Raw genomic sequence first — 20,668 nt, 5'->3', positions numbered from 1 at the left:
TTGATTTATCTCTTTGGTCTAAGAAATTTTAAGAAAAAAATAAGCAGCTGTTTGCTATATCATTTTATCCTTACAACCTGCCCTGTAGCTGAAAAACATGAGCAATTATGCAACAGTGTAAGTAATGCTTCAGGGTGTGCATTATTTCCTTATCTGGTACAACACAGGATTGTGATGTAGCAGTAGTTGTAGCATGAATTGTTTACTTGTGCCATTTCAATCCATAATCTTTAATTAGTGGCTTTCGGGAACAAATATATTCCAGAGAAGAGAAAATCTCGATGATGTGGATTTCCTGTTTTTAATAGTAGGACGGGAACATCTGTGTGATCTAGATCTTAACTGTATACTTTAGTTTTCAAAAGTAAGAAGAAATTGAAAGCAAAATTCAGCCATTAAAAATTTAAACTAAAAAAAAAATAACCACTTTGTTTACAGGTTACGATCAAACCTTGGGTTATGAAATCCTAGATGAACGATTGAGGAAATCCTAATGAAAATACCTGCATAAAGTGAATGTTCTTAGTCTTTAATAGTTAGGCCAGACTCAGAGAAGGAACTGGAGAGAGAAAGTGTATGGCAGTAGGGAGAATTTGGAAGCATGTAAGTTCACTTCCAAAAGTATAACACTGAATCTGAAATAATCAGGCGCAAAAGGGGTGGTGTTAGAAGCAAGGATTGAGGTTTCTGGGTTGAAGGCAATAAGAGGCTAATAAAAAACATTGCTTCCAGCAAGCTCTTGGCTTGCTTGTCAGCATTTAAAGTGGTTCCCTCCCAGATTCAGCTGGCAATTTTTTTTATTCTCAAGGAGCCAAATTCACGGTTTTACATGTGTGTAGTAACATTCCATCAGGGTCAGCGAAGCTTGTCTAAAAGTGGAAGGGCACAATTTTGTTCAGTTTCCACGCCAGAGCCTTGGCCCCTGGAGAATTCTGTGGTCTTCTGTTCATTTAATTTGAAAGAATGTTAAACACTAAACAGAGGAAGATGAAGAAACCAAAAGCTTTTTAAAAAGAATTTAAATCCATTTTGAAAGGTTTCTAAATCTATATCAGAATGTGTAACTTTGAGAATTTGTGCCTATACTTGTCTCCTTTCCCTCAATTTTCATTTTTGTACTGTGAGCCTAAATATAATGCTTGTCTATTTATTAATCTTAGTAAGCCAGTTCTACCGCATTTTCTGCTGGGAAGCAGGGTAAAATTACCACAAATAGTTTGTTTTTTAAGTAGTTTTCGTGCAGTTGTCAGAAATAAAATATTTATTGGCCAGGGAGAGGGAGACTTCTTGGTAGTATTAAGACATCACTTGTATCCCACTTAACTAAAGTTTAGGAGTTTTGGAAGTTTAGAGTTTGTAACTGTAAGTCTTGTCAGCCTTTTACATCTTCAAACGGTAAAATATGAATTACAAGTCCCACTTTTCTTTGTCCTTGATGCCATGCAGAATGCAGCCCTACTATTAATCTTCAGGTGTTGTGTGTTCTTTACATTGCAGAATCTTTTCAACAAGTAAAGATTGTGATAATTAATTTGTGCAGTGGTATACTTAAATAATGACAAACAGCAACGCTGTAAATTTTGGGGATTCATTTTTAGGTCCTTCTCCATCCAAAGTTTGTTGGCCAGTTGCTGATATACTGTATGAATGCAGGGGTACCCCAACAATATACCTCTCTATCATTAATCTCCTGAGCCTCTCCCATTTGCTTAATCACTTACTGCCATTCCCATAACTGACATGTCACAGGCTACTAAAAAAATGCAGAATTAAATAGCTGAATTGATCAGTTGTAAACAGCAATGACACTAGGCAAGAAAGGAGTAAGTATATCATTATTCCAGTGCCCACATTAGTCTCATCTTCATAATATAGCATCCCTTATTTGCTCACCTAGAAATTTTTATTTCTAGGATTTTGTTTTTAAAGGTGCAGTTTTATAGCACTCTTGACTATGTGGTCCAGCTATCAGTTTGCCGCTGCTTCTGATTTTGGAGGGGACATTAGAAGATTCTTATAGACAGATGTCGTGAACTAATGTTACAGGATTTGAGCTAACATGTTGGTAAATTTATCTGTTTTATCTGATGTGTGGCTTATACTTAATGAGGCATATTCAGAGATGAAATTTGTTTTAGCAGAATCAATTCCATGGTTTGATCTACATTATTGTGATAGTATGACTAATTGATTGTACACTTACCTATGATTATGTGCATAATGCATAGTTCTGCCAAAGAATCTCAATATAATATCATTTCATGTACCTTGTTGGAGATTAAGTAGGAAATCTTTAGTTAATTTTAAATTAACTAAAAATTAATTAATTAAAAATAAATTAACTCCTTGCATTGGAGCAGGACCTATTTTACCAATATAGATTTTTCCACACAATTTAGAATCCCGATTGCACACATTATTTATTTATTTATTTATTTAAATTTGTTTGCCGCCCATCTTGCTACAAGGCCTCCCTACATCACATTTTTTGGCAGGACTTGGAATACAAGTCTCAGTACTCAGTTTTAATCATACAAGGAAACAGAACGCCTAATGGGTATCTACTGTAATGCATGATATCCCATAGATGAAATTCTCTTTCAGGGAACTTTTACTGTGAAACATTACAGCCTTAAAGTAATTACTGTATGTGGGGAAAGTCAAATGAGCACTCACTTCCTTATCACAGGAAGATTTTGGGGTAGGGTGGAGAATCTAGCTCTTCCTTTTCCTCTTTTTACCAGATTACAGCTATGTTCTTGAATTTCAATTTGTAATTGTGAACAGGATGTGGAGGACATTTGAGTTCTCTTTGAGAAACCACAAACACATTAGCTTTGCAGTGTAGAATTAATCTACCTTCTGACTTTATCATGCTGTGCCTCTATTGCTGACTCAGTGTGGTTTTCCCATATATATGACTTTTTCTGGCTTAGACAGTTATGTCTTTTTTATTTTCCAGTGTTCATCCTTGATTAAGGAAATTCCATTGATTGCAAACACCCTATAATAAAGTGACATGAATTGTTTTTGAGATGGAAAACAAAAATTAATGTTACTGATTATGAAGATAACATGTAGTCTGTTGGATAACATATTCCTATCTTTTTCCACCATAATAAATCCAATCTGGTTAACGTAAAATTACCACAGAGTTAGGACTATTTCTATGTTTTCTTCTGCCTCCTTCTCCATTTCATTGGCTTGAAGCCACTCTCTTTTGGTCAGGAATAATGATTTGTACCAGTCTTGTGTTTTGATAATTAACGGATTTAATAATAACGGACTTAGTGTCAAGCTCTTTGGTTGTGATTATATGAGAATTTATTTTCTATCATCTCGACGCCTATTCAGGGGCATGGGTAGTACAGCTGGCTTTTATTTGGGGCCTTAAATGTGATAGTTAATGGAACTTCATAATTAATGTTACAAACCACTGCTACCTGTCCTATATAAATCAACTTTTTCCTTTTGAAATTTTAATTTCCTTTACAATGATTATAAGTGATTCTTCATTATCACTTGAAATTAACAAAGCTTGTATTCTAGCTATCAAGCAATATTCATTTTCACTTATTACAGAATCATATTTAAGATAAATTTATTTGAAAATAATGATTTTTCAAAATTGAAACAGTTGAAAGAGCTATAACTGAATTTTCACTTGTTTCAGGATGATCCCTGTAACTGCTAGTTTTAAAAGGCAGAATACTTATTGAAGATTTCTAATTCAAGATTAATCAGACTTCAGATCTTTTAAATGCTGGTGTAAATATATTTGGAAAACCAAATATACCAAATCTGAAATCTATAACATCAAATCTATTGAACATTATTACTTGTGCTGACTATAATTATAGTGGACCCTATACAGTGAGGCTGCTGTCACCTTAGCAATGGCTAAGGTCAACACCCATTGGCTGTCCTTTCCTCCACCGCTGTCACCACCACCACATGAAAGTCATGCAACAACAACAAAATAATCACATTTGTTTTATGGAAATTTGTTTTTCTACTTCACATAACAGATGTCCTACCCCTTGGGTCATTATATTGTGTATAACAGCTTTCATTATAGATAGCTTTTTTTGGGTCACATCAGTATTGAATTCACAAGCTTATCAGATTTTTTTATTTGATACATTAGTTATGTTAATCATAATAAATCATAATTGAATAGGTATTTGGATGTAATGCCAAACTTTGACTTGCATTAAATAAAGCCTTGAGGCTCATAAGCTTCCATTTTTCCTTTCTGGCCTTCCAGTTTGGTTAATTATAAGTCTGGTAATTGAAATAAGACACATTTATAAAATATGCTTTGAAAGTAACTCATTTTTCCAGTAGTTAAAACTAATCATACATAGTTAAGTTTCCATGACCTAGAATGCTACAATTAAAACACAGTGAAAACGAGTATTTTCAGACGCCTCCTAGCCATTCTGTTGGGGTCAGGGCAGAGTTCAAGCTCTAATCCTGCTGCAGCTTATTCTTATAACATAAAACTGTAGTTAACATCACAGCCAATCTAGTCTTTCTTAAAATTAAACCATCTTAGTTGTGTGTGTGTGTGTATTTTAAATCATATTTTGCACATCCCTAGAAGATATTATCAATCTGAACCTTTTAAATATATATTTATAATATAACTTCAATAACAAAAATGCACAAGCTAATCTTATTAATTGACTGTAGATATGCACTGAATACTTTATCCTTTCTCTAACAAAAGAGAGTTTTTTAAAAAGAAATTTCCATTGTGAAAGTCTTTCATTAGAAAAACGGTCAAAACAATGGTTGCATTCTACTATTCTTCATATATACTTTGTGTAGTGGCAATAAAGTAGATTCCAAAATAAGAGTGTTCTTCAGTTTATAATGTTTTAGGTATGGGTGTGTCAAGTGAGGATCGTGTGATGGGTCAGGTGTGAATCATCAGTGAGAGTCTTGTGATGGGGAAGTTACATCAGGTGAGGGTCATTAGGAGGTGAAGTGCCGGTTGTGGTGGCTTGCGTGAGTTGGTTGAGGGTCTGTGCTGTCTTTTGTTGGCTGTGCAGTTGATTTGTATTCTGAGAGATTCATAGGCTGGTTGTAGGTCAATATGTCTCTGGATGGAATTGCTTGTGGAGTGCCAGGCTTTGATGAACTCACAGGTGTGGCAGGTAGTAGTGTGGCCAATGATTTTTGTGTTGCTCCAATCAAACTGGTGCTGTTCAGTGTCAGTGTGGGTAGAGGATTTGGCGTTTGACTGCCAGCTGGTGTTTGTGGATCCTAGTTTTTAATTGATGTGATGTTTGTCAATTAAATGTGTCAGGTTTTGGAAGTACTTATAATTTCCTTGCAAATTGCCTGCATCCATTTGATATGGTGGATTTTTGTGAGGCTAGAGTGGTCTGCCATGCAGCAGGGCGTTCATATTTCTTGGGGGGGGGGCATCCATTCTGGTGGAACATGGTTCCAATAATGCCAAGCCTAAACTCAAGGAAACACAGAGTATTGCAGTGTCTTCCATGCTATGATGTGCTGCTGCCTTCGCCTCCTCTGACGCTAATTCTTCCACTTATATTTCTCTCTTTGAATTAATAGAGAAGCAATAGATGAAATACAAATCACAATTTATGATGGATATATCATGCTTTCTAAACAATTTTATTAAATATTCAGGCTATTCAAACTACAAAAATCTAAAAAGTGTGAAAAAGAGGGGAGGAAAAAAGAAAAAGAAAAATAACTTCCTCCTTTCATCCCAACAAGTGCATACAATTTATTTCCACCTATTAGATTGCAACTTACACTCACTCTCTTTACTGCATATCTCATCTCTTAACTAACGTTATTCATTCCTTGTCTGCAAAAGTCCAGTAAGGGTTGTCAGATACAAGAAATTATTTTAACTTTGATCAAATTAGCCAATTATATATTCTTTCTTAACCTTTTAACTATCTTAATTTTTATCCCTTCAAATAAAATCCTCCATCTTAATTTCTTCCTATTGTTTTTTATCCTTCTCCAGAAGATCTTTCAAACCTTAGTAAATCTGTTTTGTTAATGTGATAAAGAAATTTGTCCTTTTTGGGGAGATCAGTTCTCAGAAAGTCCTTCAAAACCTCCATAGATGTCTTTTGTACATTCAGTAGAAAAAATATGTCTCTTCCCTTCCCTACACCTCCTCCCCCTACCCCTTTTGTGTAATAATTGTATATCTCCTTCATTTACAACTTCTATGCATGGCACTGAAGCATCATCCATTTCATTTGAAACTCTTAATACATCCGTTTTTGGAATCCTTTCTTTCTACATTTATTTCCATGTTCAAGTTAATTTCAGACTTATCCAATGCATCCTATTCTTCTTCCATTGCATCCTTTATCAGCCATTTGCAAGAGTTTCAAAGACTATTTGTCAAAAATCTTCATATTTTTTCATGCTTTCCAACAAATAGCTCATGATTAGATTATTTCCTTACATTCTTTTGTTATCCTATAGCTCCGCCTAGTGTCCAACTCTAGTCCAACTCCACCTAGTGTCCAATTCTAGTATCCAACATATAAAGTCCCATTAGCTTATTTTGGCTAGCAAAAAAGTAAACAATGCCACTTTCTCACGAGAAGAAATCTTCTGAAAAGTTAGTTATAATTCCAAGTCCATTTGAGTTCTTAATCCATTGTTAAATTGTTTAAAATCCATTTTCTAAGCCCCTTTTGATGACCAATCCAGAAAGCAATATTTTTCAAAAGTTTTTAAAATTAATTTAAACATTCTTTCTCTAACGTGAAGGCAACTCACCCAGTGAAGGCAGTATTACAATTATTCTGAAGAGTATTAATTTTTCTAAACCAGTGGAGGAGGGGAGCACAAATAAAAACTGATTAAGAATTCAGATTCAGTCAATTTTAATGTCCTTTAAAATGGCTGCATTAAGGACTGTGAGCAAATATGGTTCCTTCCTCAAATCCCAGCTGCTCAATCCAAAAGCAAACTGCAAAAAGATGGATTCCTGCAGTTTACTTGCAAGAAGCTGCTTTAAGGAGTCATACAGGCTATCTTAAAGATCTCTCCCTAATCTGGAGAGAATTTTGGCAGCCAAAATCCTGCATCCTGTACTGATCTCTGTCATAATGCTGTCCCACTGAAAAGTAGATATTTAGCTCACTGTGGCTCTCAACCAGAAGTCCGATAAAGCAGTGATCCCCAACCTTTTTACGCCGCGGCCGGTATCCCCAACCTTTTTTATGGCGCGCCCGGTACGGCATATAGCTGGCGCGCCATCTTTTTGATGAAAAGTGCTTCCGTGAGCTTTCTACCCGAAAAGCTCACCGGAAGCACTTTTTCATCAAAAGATGGCGGCGCCAGCAAGCCAGCGGCCCGGTAGGACTTGTTCCATCGGACCGGTACGTCCGCGGACCGGTGGTTGGGGACCCCTGCGATAAAGGTACTACATTTGACTCATCTAAAATGGCTTCTGTTTTAAGGAAATCTAAATAATTTTCCCTGCGCTTTAAATTATAAATATGATAGATAAGTAGCTAATAGCCTTGTGATGTTAAAGTCTACTGTCATGACAGACTTCAGAGGGAAGTCAGTAATTTTTTTTGTGATTGAACTAAGGTATTTTTTGTATTTCATTTGACAGAAGATGGGCAAAAATGCCTGATTTTTATTTATTTATTCCCTTATATTAACCATTGCTTGCCATGTGCTTCTTGTACAAGAGTTTATTTTCTCTACTGAGCATAAAAAATAAAGTTTATGTAAATATAAATTAATTCAAATTTTAGGCAAAATTGTGGGCCTTTGTATGTGTGTTAGCATCACTTGCTCTAGAGAATAATATTCATCTATTAATTCAGCAGGAATTAATAAAAAAATCCCCAGACTTATTTTTAAAAGCAAATTTAGTATTGCCAGCATGCCTAAATATTTTATGTAATTTTTTGAGAGGGAGTGGCTGATAAATACAATGGAAAAATAATTAGAAGAGGTTCTACTGTATACCAGAGTGGAAGATTGAGCCCTGCAATTCTAAGCATTCCCCAATCTCCTTTTCCATAAAGCATTTTTAAATTCAGAATTAATTTGGAAAATCAATCAATCAGAATAGAGCTGGAAGGGACCTTGGAGGTCTTCTAGTCCAGCTCCCTGCTCAAGTAGGAGACCCTATATCATTTCAAAGTGACTGTGCTTAAAAACCTGTAGTGATGAACCACCCACAACTTCGGAAGGCAAGCTGTTCCACTGGTTAATTGTTCTCATGGTTAATTTTTCTGTCAGGAAATTTCTCCTTAATTCCAGGTTGTCTCACTTTTTAATTAGTTTCCATCCATTGTTTCTTGTCTTGCCTTCTTGTCTTGCCTTCTGGTCCTTTGGAAAATAAGTTGACTCATTCTTTGTGGCAGCCGCTCAAATATTGGAAAACTGCTGTCATGTCACCCCTAGTCCTTCCCTTCTCTAGACAAACCATATCCAGTTCCTGCAACTGTATTTCATATCTTTTAGTCTCCAAGCCTTTAATCATCCTAAATGCAATCTATAATTAAACTTATGCTAAAAATTAGGTGTCAAATACTCTAGGTAAATATTCCATGCCCCATATTGCAAAATACTTTGCAGAATTGCTATAGAATCATATAGAACAAGGATTATAAACCAGCAATGATGATTAAAAAGAACCTGTAGCTACATTGTACCTCAGAATGTTAGGGATGGGAAAGTTAAGAAGTGATAAGTAGGTAGAATTTTTAGATATTTTACACATAATATGAATAAAATATCAAGCAAGTTAGCACTAAGGAATTCAGCAAAACTAGAAACCAAGAAATTAAAAGCATTTACAAAACTACTGTAGAAAATCTTCTTTTAGGAAATAGTTTTAACACAGAAAGCAAATCATCATTAGGAGTTAATGCACGCAAGAAAAAGTTGTAAAAAATTGTTCTTGCTTCATCCTTCAAATAGCTTGTTACAGCACAGATACAATTCTCCCAGTAATTTCATGCAATTAATCTTTCCTTCCTTGAAAGCCCCTGCTAGATGTTTAAATGAAAATGTTTTTTCTAGTGGCTTTAAAATACATTCTAGTATATTTAGGTTATATTCTCAGATAGTATCAGAAGCATAATTAGTATTGAAATAGAGTCATTCAAGTAAGTTGAACAAGGACATGGTACATAAGTAGGTTACAATTTGGTGTTTTAATATAGGTTGCAATTTAGGTTACATGGCCTTTCAAGCTAGCTGAGCAAACTGCATTTCTTAAAGTTATTTTGTACTTTTAACAGTAATATGAATATTACGCTTATTTCATTGTTGCCATTATAACAGAGAAAAGTCTTTCTTCTGAGGCCTCATGATATTAATATTCTTTATTTATATTTTTTATGACTACTCCAGAAAGAGGCAAACAAACAGCTATTTGCTTAGAATAACAATCAGTTGTCTTTTGATAATAACTTATCAGCTTATTGTAAAGCTTTCCTTTTTACGTGCATTACAAAATGTATCTACATAATTGTTAGGCAGAGGATTTCCTTATACTGAGGCAAAATGGCTGTGCAGTGTTTACAGTTTATCAGACTGAACATTAACAATCTATTTGAATGTTCATGCATGCTTAGTAATTGTTTCATTAGAGTGAATAAAGAGGTATGTAAGTTGAAAGGAATGCATAATAACAAATATGGGGTTTACTGCTGTGAAGCAAATTCAGGACATAGGGTTCAAACAGTATGTAAAAAAAGTATATAATATACATTTCAGATAAACTTTATTAACAGACAAGGTTTGAACTTGGTTACTTCATTTAATCATTCATTCATTCATTTGATTTATACCTATCTTCCTTTAAATTAATATTGACATTGGAAGTCACATAATATGGAACCTACATTTTGCAAATGTTTTCTCATTCGAAGGGATTATTTTTTAAAAAATAATCTTCAATCTCTGTAGTTTATCTACAGAAAGTTACATTCTCAGTATTGTTTATTTTAATGTCCATTTACATTAGATGTGAAGAGTGTTTTGCTGTTACTGGCTTAAATGTAGCCAGGTTTAGCCATTCTTAAAGAGCATTTGGAAATTTCAACTGGTGCAGAGTGTGAAGACACAAGCAGTTCTTGGAGTCCATAGAATGACCCATGCATGTTACATCACTGCTTGGTGAGCTGCACTGACTGCCAGACTGTTCTGGGTGCAATTTATTCCAGGTGTTGGTTATTATCTTTAAAGCCCTGCATGGCATGAGTTCAGGTTACTTGAGGAACTGTCTCACCCAATGGGACTCACCTGCACTGGCAGAGGAGGCATGCTGTAGGGCCTGACAGTTGAGGAATTCCAACTGATGGGGTCCAGGAGAAGCGCCTTCTTTGCCATGGTTCCTGCCCTTGGGAACATCTTACCTTGTGAGGTGAGATTGGCTTCCACCCTTCTTACCTTCTGCAGGAGCCTGAAGACTTTGCCAGATTGCTTTGGGGATGCCACGAGGGAGTTTCACACTGGAAGTCATTGATGAATTATGAGGCAATACCACCACCACCACCACTACCTTATGCTTTCTGTTCCTTCCATCTTTTAACTATAATTTTATCTTGATTGGGATTTCTATTTCTATTGTTTTAGATATATTTATTTGTTGGAATTTTAATGCTGTAAGCTGCAACTGTTTTATTATGAGATGGACAGGAAATACATTCAATACATAAAATAAAAAGTTGCTGTAAAAGTATTTAAATAAAATGTTCTAGGATTAAAGATACAGTAAAGGATATCTTTATTGGCAGTATGTTCTTTAATTCTCCAATGAGCTGTTCCGAACATCCAGATCAGGGTTGTACTTTTGTCTACCATTCAATAGGCTGAGCAATCCGAGGACACTCCCCCTTGCTGCTTGTTCCCAGTTTTAGCTCAGCCGGTCGTTTGAGCTAGAAGTACATTCCTCACCAGGAGTCAATGGAAAGCTGCTATTAATTCATTGACAAGCCTTCAGGATTTGAAAGGTCTTATTTCTATGCCTTTTTTTCCTTCTAAACCGCTGACAACCGACGGCCATTATCAGCTTTTCGTCGGTTGCAGCAGGTCCTTATAAGGACTGCAGCGGCGCAAAGAACGGGAACTCAATTCCACTGCTGCAACCTCGTGATTGCAAGAGGCTTAACAGCTAGACTGACCTGAGTGAAAGAAGTGTCTTTGCTCCTTGGTGCTAGCGAGCGCCGAAAGAATAATCTTTATTCCACACGCCCACACTGGGGCTCCCAAAGAAACTGCCCATACAGTTTGAATTGCATGCTGGCAGTTTAAGCAGCTGGTGCCATTTTGAATCTGTGTTTTTTCTTTTTCTTTCCCACCAAATTTCAAAAGAATGACTAAGGTGCCTTCATTTTAAAAACTGGTCTTTAACCCCAACAGCTCTGCTTTGGGAAAAAGCCCGATTGCAAAGTGCATCATTCGTTTTTTTACCAAGGCATACAGAAGCTTTACTAGCCTCTGGAATTATTCTTTAACAAAGGTTCTTATCTGGCACCATGAGGGCAGTTTACAATTTGCGCCTACGCCATTGTCAGCCTGCGCTCTTATACTGTTTTTTGATACAAAAGATCACCTTCTCAGTGAGCTATGAGCTAAAGGGTTCATCAAAATTTTCCCCCATCAGCTAGGACAGGTCATTCTCCATTTACCATTCTTGTCGATTTTTTGGAATTTTATTTTAATTTTACATCTCCCCAAAAAATATTTTTTGGGGAACAAAAAAAATTGCGATTTTTTAAAAATTTGAATACCTACCAGGCCCTGGCTCATATTAATAGGAGTCACTGCCTGCATTCCAGTGCAGACTCCCTGGTGGGCAAATATCTGTACCCCAACAAATATTTTCACAGTAAACACACCTGTAATTCGGGCGTACAATGGAGGAGGAAGGCTCGGATTGTTCCAGTGAGTCAGGATCCAGAATATCAGCCTGAACGATGACATGAAACAATTCTAAGACCTCGTGGACCAAGAAAACTTCCAAGGCAGTGAAAAAATATGAAAAACACCACCAGAAAGCACTGGAGAAGCACCTGGAGAGGAGCCTGAGAGAGGCGGAGAAAAACCGGCAATCAGCCTCCCCAGCAATTGCAATATCTTCTCCTAGGCCCATGTTAGTCCCACCTTTGGATTTTTTGGTCACTGCCAGAGGTGGTAACAACTTGAGGGCCCTATGTTGGTCATCAACAGGATCACCTGAGACCTGCGTTTCTCAGGCCCTGGGACCAGATACCGGCAACATGACCAACTCAGTGTACCCTGTAGCCATGCCAACAGGGGGTCACACTTACCAAAACAAGAGGCCCAGACTGGTACTGGAGGCCACCTTCACACCAACTGCAGCGGGGCTCTGTGTAGAACAATGGTCTCCTCTGGACATTCCCCCTTCTGTGCAATTCTGGATGTCAGAGGAGATCAGGCAGGGCATTGCCGAGGGTGTGCAACAGACCTACCAGATGAGGTCTCGGATGTCAGGACCTATCCATCATCAAGGGCAGTCTCAACCTATGCAACTCAAGGCTAATCCACCTGACTTCCAGGTACCACCCCAACCTATGCACCCTATAGGGCATTTAAATCAATTTCAACCACAACCTCACCCCATGCAACTCATTGGGGAACAGTTGGAGGGCCAAGACCTTTATTCTTCTGTCTCATCAGACAACACTGATTCCTTCCTGTCGCAGACAGAGGCCCAACTTGATAAAGACATGTCAGAGGACAGCCTACATTCACGGGGCTGTTCTGTCTGCAGCTTTTCAAGTCCTTGTTGTTCAAAGCAAAAAAGATCACATCTGTCCATTCCATCAGAGGCTGTCTTGAAGGAGGGGGAGTCAGAGAATTTAATTTTTTCTGAACCTATCGCAGAGACAAAAGTCATACCAGTTTCAAAGATGTTCGTAGATAGGTTCAAGCAGCAGTAGGCTTCTACAGGCTCCTATCCCAATCCCATGGGGTACGATAGGAAATTTTACAATCTGGCTCACGAACTGTCTGGGTCGCTTCAGGCACCAACAGTTGATGAACCAGTGGCGATTGCAAAGAGTTCGGGGTGGGTGGGTGGAGAGCGATTCTAGACCTGAAACATCTGAACCACTCCCTAGTATACAGGAGATTCAAAATGTGTTCCCTGCAATCTATTCTTCTAAATCTTAGGCAGGGATACGTCTTGATCTCAGTGGACCTGACCGAAGCATACTTTCACAAAGGTGCTGGTGGTCCTAACAGCACATCTACGGAGCATACCAATTTGTCTACAATGCTATTTAGATGACATATTAATACAGCCCTCATCTCGCCTGCAGGCGGAGACATATCTACAAATCACTCTCTGGGTCCTTCAGGACCACGGTTTTTCAGTCAACCTGGACAAAAGCCATGTAACATCTACCACTCGACTTTTGCACCTGGGCGTTGTAATCAATACAATGACAAGTGACGTCCATCCATGATCCGCATATAATGCCACATGGAAGATCTTTTGCAGGTGGTGCAACAAAAATAAGTTAGACCCTGCCTCAGCATTGGTGGCAAATGTTGTAGACTTTCTCTAAGAGGGATTAGATAATTGCCTTTCTCCCAATACACTGTGTAGGCATGTAGCAGCCCTACCCTCAGTCCTCTCCTGTGATGGAGTCCAATCTCTTGCTCACCATCCAAGAATATAGCTTCCTATGTGGGGCCAATAACTTAAGACCTCCTGTGGTCCATAGATACCCCACCTGGGATCTGAATAAGGTTCTTACAGCGCTCATCAAACCACCCTTTGAACCTTTGAGGGTTATCAGTCTCCACCTTCTAACCTATAAGGTGGTTTTCCTGGTAGCTATAACCCCTGCCAGGAGAATATCTGAGCTAGCGGCTCTCTCGATGAGGGAAGTCCTTTGTGTCTTCCACTTGGATAGGGTGGTTCTTTGTATAGACCCGACCTTTATACCCAAGGTCCATACTTCTTTCCACCGAGCACAGGAGTTGATTCTTCCCAACTTCTGCCCTAGACCGGCTCATGCATTAGAGAGACAATGGTATTCTCTAGATGTGCATAGGGCTCTCCACATTTATATCAATAGGACTGTCACCCACATGAAGGCAGAGGCCCTATTTGTCTCATTTCAACCCTCCACCCTAGGGAGGAAAGTTACAGCTTCAACGATGGCAGATGCTCAGAGCCACTATTGCAAAGATATATGAACTCCAGACATTACCGGTGCCCAGAGGGATCACGGCACACTCCACCATGAGTGCAGCCATATCAGCGGCTTGGGCGACACAAGAAATTTGTGTATTGTGTAAATTTCTCTATCACAGAAATTTGAAGAGCGGCAACGTGGTCTTCACTGTTGCCCTTCATACAACATTACAAACTGGATGTTTTTGCATCAGCAGAACCTGCCTTTGGAAAACATGTCCTGCAAAGGGTTCACACAGTGAGGGAGACTCCAAAACAGATGGAGGCCCTCCCATAAGGACACGCCAGCTTGGGTATGTTCCTGACCTGGATGCTTGGAACAGTTCATTGGAGAAAGGGCCTTGGTTCTTACCCGATGCACCCATTCTCTGGGAACTGTGAAGAGCATCCAGCCCCACCCAGATGACCATCTGGGTCTGTTCCTGGTCAAGCACGATGAGCAAGCAAAGAGCACAGCGGAGTAATCTACAACTTCGACTTCGCCAAAACTGGGGACAAGCAGCAAGGGGGAGTGTCCTCAGTTCTTTGCTCAGCCTATTGAATGGCAGACGGAAGTACAACCCTGACCTGGATGATCTTCACAGCTCCCAGAGAATGGGCATATCAGGTAAGAACCAACGCCCTTTCTCGTGAGACCATTTGACCATAAGATTGAAGTGGAAAATGAGAGTGTAGACATTTGCTTTACTGCAGGGTTTCCTAACCCTGGTCTTCAGCCCACTGCTGGGCCGCTGAGCAAACATTCAGAGCTGTATTTGTGCAAGCGGTAAATGTACATACAAAACCACCACCACTCCACTGGTGCTGGTCTGCAGAGCCAGAAAGATTGGGGACCACTGGTATACTGGTATGTAATTTTATTAGACAAATTGCACAATTTATCTCCTTCAGTTTATTTTAATGTACATTACAAAAAACATATTTGCATTCCAATGGGAGGTGAAGTATATCTGGAAAAAAAATCTATTTAGTTTCTTTCATAAACTAATTCTATAAACTATTTCAACCTCCCCTCCAAAAAATTGGACATTATTTTATTCATTTATTTTTATTTTATTTATCAAATTTATATAGCAACCCATCTTGCAAATATGACTCTGGGCAGTTAAACACATCTTAAAATAACCATAAAAAATAAGAAACATGCATATAACAAGATCAGGTCATTACTATTGACTGCCTTTATACTGTAACTAGGTAATTTTCATTATATATATCTATATATATATATATATAGGCGAAAGCCTGATACACATGACAAAGACGAACCCAATACAGGAGTTAAATGAATTAAAACCATAATGGAGCATAGTTATAAAATACCTTCCAGTGTTAAATTAGTCATTCACTGCTATTACAAAAGCAGCTCTTTGCATTTGAGACAGAGATATGATGCTTGATCTGTATCTTCTTTCCTGCAGTACCTCAAGTATTTATAGTCTATCACTGTTGATAGGCTTTAGTGATTTAAGAAACAGTGAATAGCATGATTGTTGACTAATATCAGTCAGATCTTAACTGAAGCCTTCTTGTGCCAGAACACTTGGCATGTAACATTTAGGCTAGTGTAGTTTCATGCTAAGCACTCTCTGTCTGTCTGTCTATCTGTGTGTGTGAGAGGGGGAGGGAGGGGGAGAGAGAGAGAGAGAGAGAGAGAGAGGCAATGCAACTGTGAAAAGAAGGATTGGTGACTATATTAGCTACTAAGTTAAAAATCAGATTGAGCTTCTTAATTATAAAAGACAAATTGGAAAAGGCTAATTGGTGTTTTGGAAGAGTAAAGATTTAGATGGAAAAATCATGAAATATTTTCACTTGTTTGTTCAGCTCTGTTTTTTTTTAATATGCTATAAATTAAAGCACTTCCCTCTTCTCTATCCATGCACCGTCCCTAATAAAACTGCAGTCCAAACTGGACGCTTGAAAGAAGCTTGCTTATTCCCCACACTACTTTTCTTGTCTTGTTTTACAGCCGGCGCCAGCCTGAAAAAACTAATTCAGATGCTTCCTTATTGGCATTGACTTCCCAGGCTTGGCTTTTACTGAAGAATTTGTAAAAAGGAGCAGCTGTTTGCCTTTTCTAGCTGAGGGTGGTTTTTTTTTTTCCTGTTCCATTGCTGCTTTCTTATTGGCTGAAGCAAGGAAGGAGGAAGGGTTAGAGTGAAGCAAGCTATGAACTCGGTGAATGTAGTTGGACTAGTTTTTTGAGGAGGATAGGAAAGAGAGGGTGAGCTATCAAGATCAGTACTAACAGCTTCCAGTTCTCTTTCTGTCTCATCACCACAACACCCCTCTCCCCACTTCTCTTTCTGTCTCTTTTGAACATGGTTGGGGATCATTGTAACCACAGCAGTGAAAGACCTGTACTTTCTCAAACTCCCAAAACTGGAATAAGTTGCAAAATGGTTCTACAAGCAGTAGGAAAAGTATTAAGGTAAACACGGTTTATACATTTTTTTCTTATATATATCACTGTCTTATTCTGCAGTATATGTGGTACTAATTAATTTGTGGGATAATCTGCCCCTTTTTGATACTTAATGATAAAACCACCATTGATTGAATCAGACTAAGGGGGGGAGCAGATTAAGAGGGCAGGAATGCAGTCTTGATACCTCGAAGAAATAAGTTGCAAGAAAGTTTTTTTTAAAAAAAAATTAGTTAATGCCTCACATTTAGGAGAAATAAGTTTAGTAAAGATGACATTAGTTTAAATGGCTTGAATTTGTCCCAAATGTTTTCTGTTATTTAGCATTCAGAATCAAAAGTGGAACTTACCTTTCAAGCATGCTGATGTTTAAATACTCCGTTTACAGATGCCACTAACATGAAATGAGAGAAATAAATTGACATGTTCATATCACAGTTAATCCTTTCTAAAGTAAGTTCTGTTGCATGCAGTGTCTTATTTTTGAAAATTGACTGTTAAGTCTTTCCTAAAGACTTTTATTTCTAATGTTTTTATTTATAAATGTATAGTATAGCCAAAAACAGATTTTTGGAACAGAACTTATATACCCAAAAAAGTAAAAGAGATGAAATGATAAAACATGCTGAAAATATGTGAAAATATGTATTCATAGAAAGTTGGGAGAATGTACTTGCCCATTGTGATTATAAAGAAAGTTTTTTGTACACATAAAATAGAAAATACTTTTCAGCAGGAATAAATCTTACTTAAATCAAATGCTAATGTATTTTTAGACATAGTGTTATTTATTGAGTGGTAGTTTTTTATTGTAAGAAATCTTGTTTTGGTCAGGTTTGAGTAGGCTGCTTTTATGTCAATCGGTGTGAATTGTTAGTTAGAATGTCATCTCTGTGTGTGTCTATTTGTGTGTTTCTGTGTGTTGGGGAGAGGGTATGGCTACTGTGATTGCCACGTGACACTATGAAGATGACTCTTATAGTAAGGCTTTTTGGGGTAACTGGATAATTTCTTTGGACCTGGATTTCTGAAGCAGCAGGCAGCTTCTAATTTGCTTTATTGCTATTCTGAGATTCAGTACACAACAGTAATGTCTGTAAAGCTACAGTACTCCTCTTCCTCCTCCTCCACTTTCTATTTCAACCTGTAGTCTTCTTTGATTGATAACTGAGGAATTTACATGGCAAAACTATAACTCCAACTTTGTAAATTTGGCTAAAATGTATACACAAGTTGCTCTGGAACAATGCTAATAAATGTGGCTTAGAAAATCAAATATACATTCATAATTATATCATCTCTGTGTTTTAGAAGTTAACATTTTTTTAAAAATGCTGATTCTTTCCTGCCCTGTTTATGGTATTTATCCATGGAAAGGACATGGATTTATAATAAACATATTTTTAATCCATGTCAGTAAGTTGAAATTAACATATTTTCCTACAAATCATAATTTTTTAATTGTCACCAGCTGCATTACTTTCTGTATGAAAGTGACCGACCCTGACTTTTACACATAGTAGCTATGACGTGGCAAATGGAAAAAATAGCAAACTTGACAGTTATAAAAGGCACCATAATTGTGAATATAACATTAATGGCTTGGCACAGAATATGATCATCTTACAGGGAGCTAGATGCAATGACTCTGTTCTGGGGTGGAGTTGTGGTTAGCCTGATAGTGTGGGCTGCCTTTTTTTTTTTTTTTTTTGCCGAATCAAACTCCAATTAAAAAAGAAGGAAAAGATGATAGCATCATACAGTCATTGTATCCTTTTTAACTACCAGACACCTAAAGTTTCCATGTGTGTTACAGGTTCATTAAGAGAACCTTGGCCTAGAAAATACATATTCCAGTACATTATAAAAAAGAGATGTTTGATTTTTCTTTTTCTTTCTTTCCCGTTCAATATTTAGGAATTTGGTATTCTGAGATGCGTAAGAAAAATGGCATAATTCAAAATGAGGCAAACATCATAGCAAAACAAGAAGAGCAAATGAATCAATAGCAAAAAAGCTTCCAGCTCTTGTGTTTGCTAAGATATATGTAAAAACATGAGGTTTTGTTGTGAAATCTTGGAAGTCAGAGGGAAAACAGGGTAATCAGCAGCAAGTTTTCAACCCCTTGTAGACTGTCTTCTCTTGACAGAATAAAATCCAAGAATGAGGGAATCTTGAAAATGTGCTTATGGGATTTAATTTATATAAGTAACTGAATTCAACTTTTTTGAATCACCGAATTTGAGTGCTCTTGATATAGAATTTGTGTTTGTGTGTGTTTCTGTAGCCTTAAGCAATGCGTATGATTAAATCAAAGAAAAAATGTGGAGAATTTCTTTAGTTCATTTGGCTTTTTAAACAGGCAATGGAACAAATTACAAACTGCAATTTCAAATGTGCTCAGATACTCAAATAAGATACCAGTAAGATCAGAAAGAGACAATTTTTTGCAGATTTCTTTGCAGTGCTTGGAATAATGAATTAGCAGCATTGATGGTACAAATGTTTAAGAGTTCTGTTAGAGCAAATAGACAGTAATCAAAGTATTAGAAAAGGGGCACAAGGAAACAAACATATATGGACCCCAAAGAATAAATGCATAAATAGAATTGGTTAATATTTTATAATCTGATTCCATCCAGATGTGTCATAGACGATTCACAAGATTCTCAGACAACATGTCTATTACCTGGAAGGAAATAGTTTTGACTATGAGTGTCAATAATGGTAGATAGTCTCTGCCAGTAAAATTCAAAATAATTTTTAAAATGTAGATATGTTGATTTAATAATTATCATATTGTTTCTTTTTGAGGTTCCATTAAATTGTCATCACAGAATAGACTTCTGAGTTTGAAAATAGGCCAACTTAAATAGAACAACCACACATTAATTATATAAAAGTTGGAATAAGTTGCCTTTGTTAAAGCGTTTGCTAAGAGAATTAGGGAGGAGAGATCAAGAGTATTCAGAGTTATTTTTTTATGCAGTTAAAAACGTCTCCATCCCAGTATTTATATTTATCCACTATTACTAGGACATTTTTTTCACCTAGATTGATTCAGAATAAAAAGTAGGAAACAGAATTGAGGTGGATGCCAATAACTCAGGGGAGGAAGCCAAGCCATTTATATCTGAAATAGTTAACTAAAATAAGTCATTTTTTGAACCTGTAGCTTTGAACCACCTTTTATTGAATGTTAAGTAGCTGTAAATAGTATAGTACTGAAACAGGTTATTTCTCTGATATTGTGGCTGTCCATTACATTATTCAGTTGCAGAGTCTTATGGGATTTTATGAAATATTAAATTGCCGAAGTCTGCTGCATTGATTAAATAATTAGTATAGATTAGAGCAGATGAAATACTATGCTTGAAATAAATTACAAGCAAGTTGTTATTCCGTATCTATTTAGTTACATGTCTAGCTTTGTTCTTGATATAATAACATTTTTAATGAATGCAACTTCTGCCTCCTAGAACTTTTTCCCACAATAGAAAATTAGAAATAATATGACAGCATTAGCAATCCTGCTGGGTAGTTATGTCCAGGCCACAATCAATTTTATAGTAATTTGATGTAGCAATTTAAGATTATAACAAATCTTTGTTTAAGGAATATGTTAAATTTTATTTCTAATGGAACATCTAATTTCTCATTCACATAGTAAGAAGCTTAAATAAAAAGCTCTCTTTCCCAGTTTGATTTACTGATTAACACTGCTAGAAAACTAATAATATAGAAACTTGCTTAAACAGTATTTTTTTTTTTTAAAAAAAAGAGCAGATCAGTGGCCAAAATGTAATTTGGGAGTTGTCTGAACTATTTTTATCATGTTCTGTTCTTTTCTCAAACTTTCCATTTGCCCAAAATAGTTCAGCAACCAAAACATTTGACAGAGCAAATTATTGTCTGCAACTGGAATTCTGCATCTTTTAATCTTTCCAAGTTAAAATTCAATTGCCTCTTATTAGAAATACATCAAGTAGTACTTACCTCACTGGTAGAAAATTGGTAGAAAGGTAACA

At 36.9% G+C, this 20,668-nt stretch overlaps 1 protein-coding gene across 4 annotated transcripts in view; it reads left to right on the top strand.

Annotated features, from left to right (window-relative positions):
* The window catches only part of MOB2 (MOB kinase activator 2), a 131,013-nt gene that overhangs the window by 75,941 nt on the left and 34,404 nt on the right, over positions 1–20,668 (top strand). Inside the window, exon 1 of one of the 4 annotated variants that reach the window (XM_087950869.1) lies at positions 16,411–16,646. The exons of the other annotated variants lie outside the window; for them this stretch is intronic. Within the exon in view, the coding sequence (XP_087806995.1) occupies positions 16,537–16,646 (110 nt within the window). The 5' untranslated portion in view covers positions 16,411–16,536. Of the gene's footprint in view, positions 1–16,410; positions 16,647–20,668 lie in introns of those variants that run through there. 4 annotated transcript variants of the gene reach the window in all.

The sequence above is a fragment of the Notechis scutatus genome, chromosome 1 (assembly GCF_049901735.1).
Source record: "Notechis scutatus isolate UNSWTSFEM ecotype Mainland chromosome 1, rNotScu1.2, whole genome shotgun sequence".
NCBI classification, from domain to species: Eukaryota; Metazoa; Chordata; class Lepidosauria; order Squamata; family Elapidae; genus Notechis; species Notechis scutatus.
This window is presented reverse-complemented; position numbering and strand designations above follow the sequence as displayed.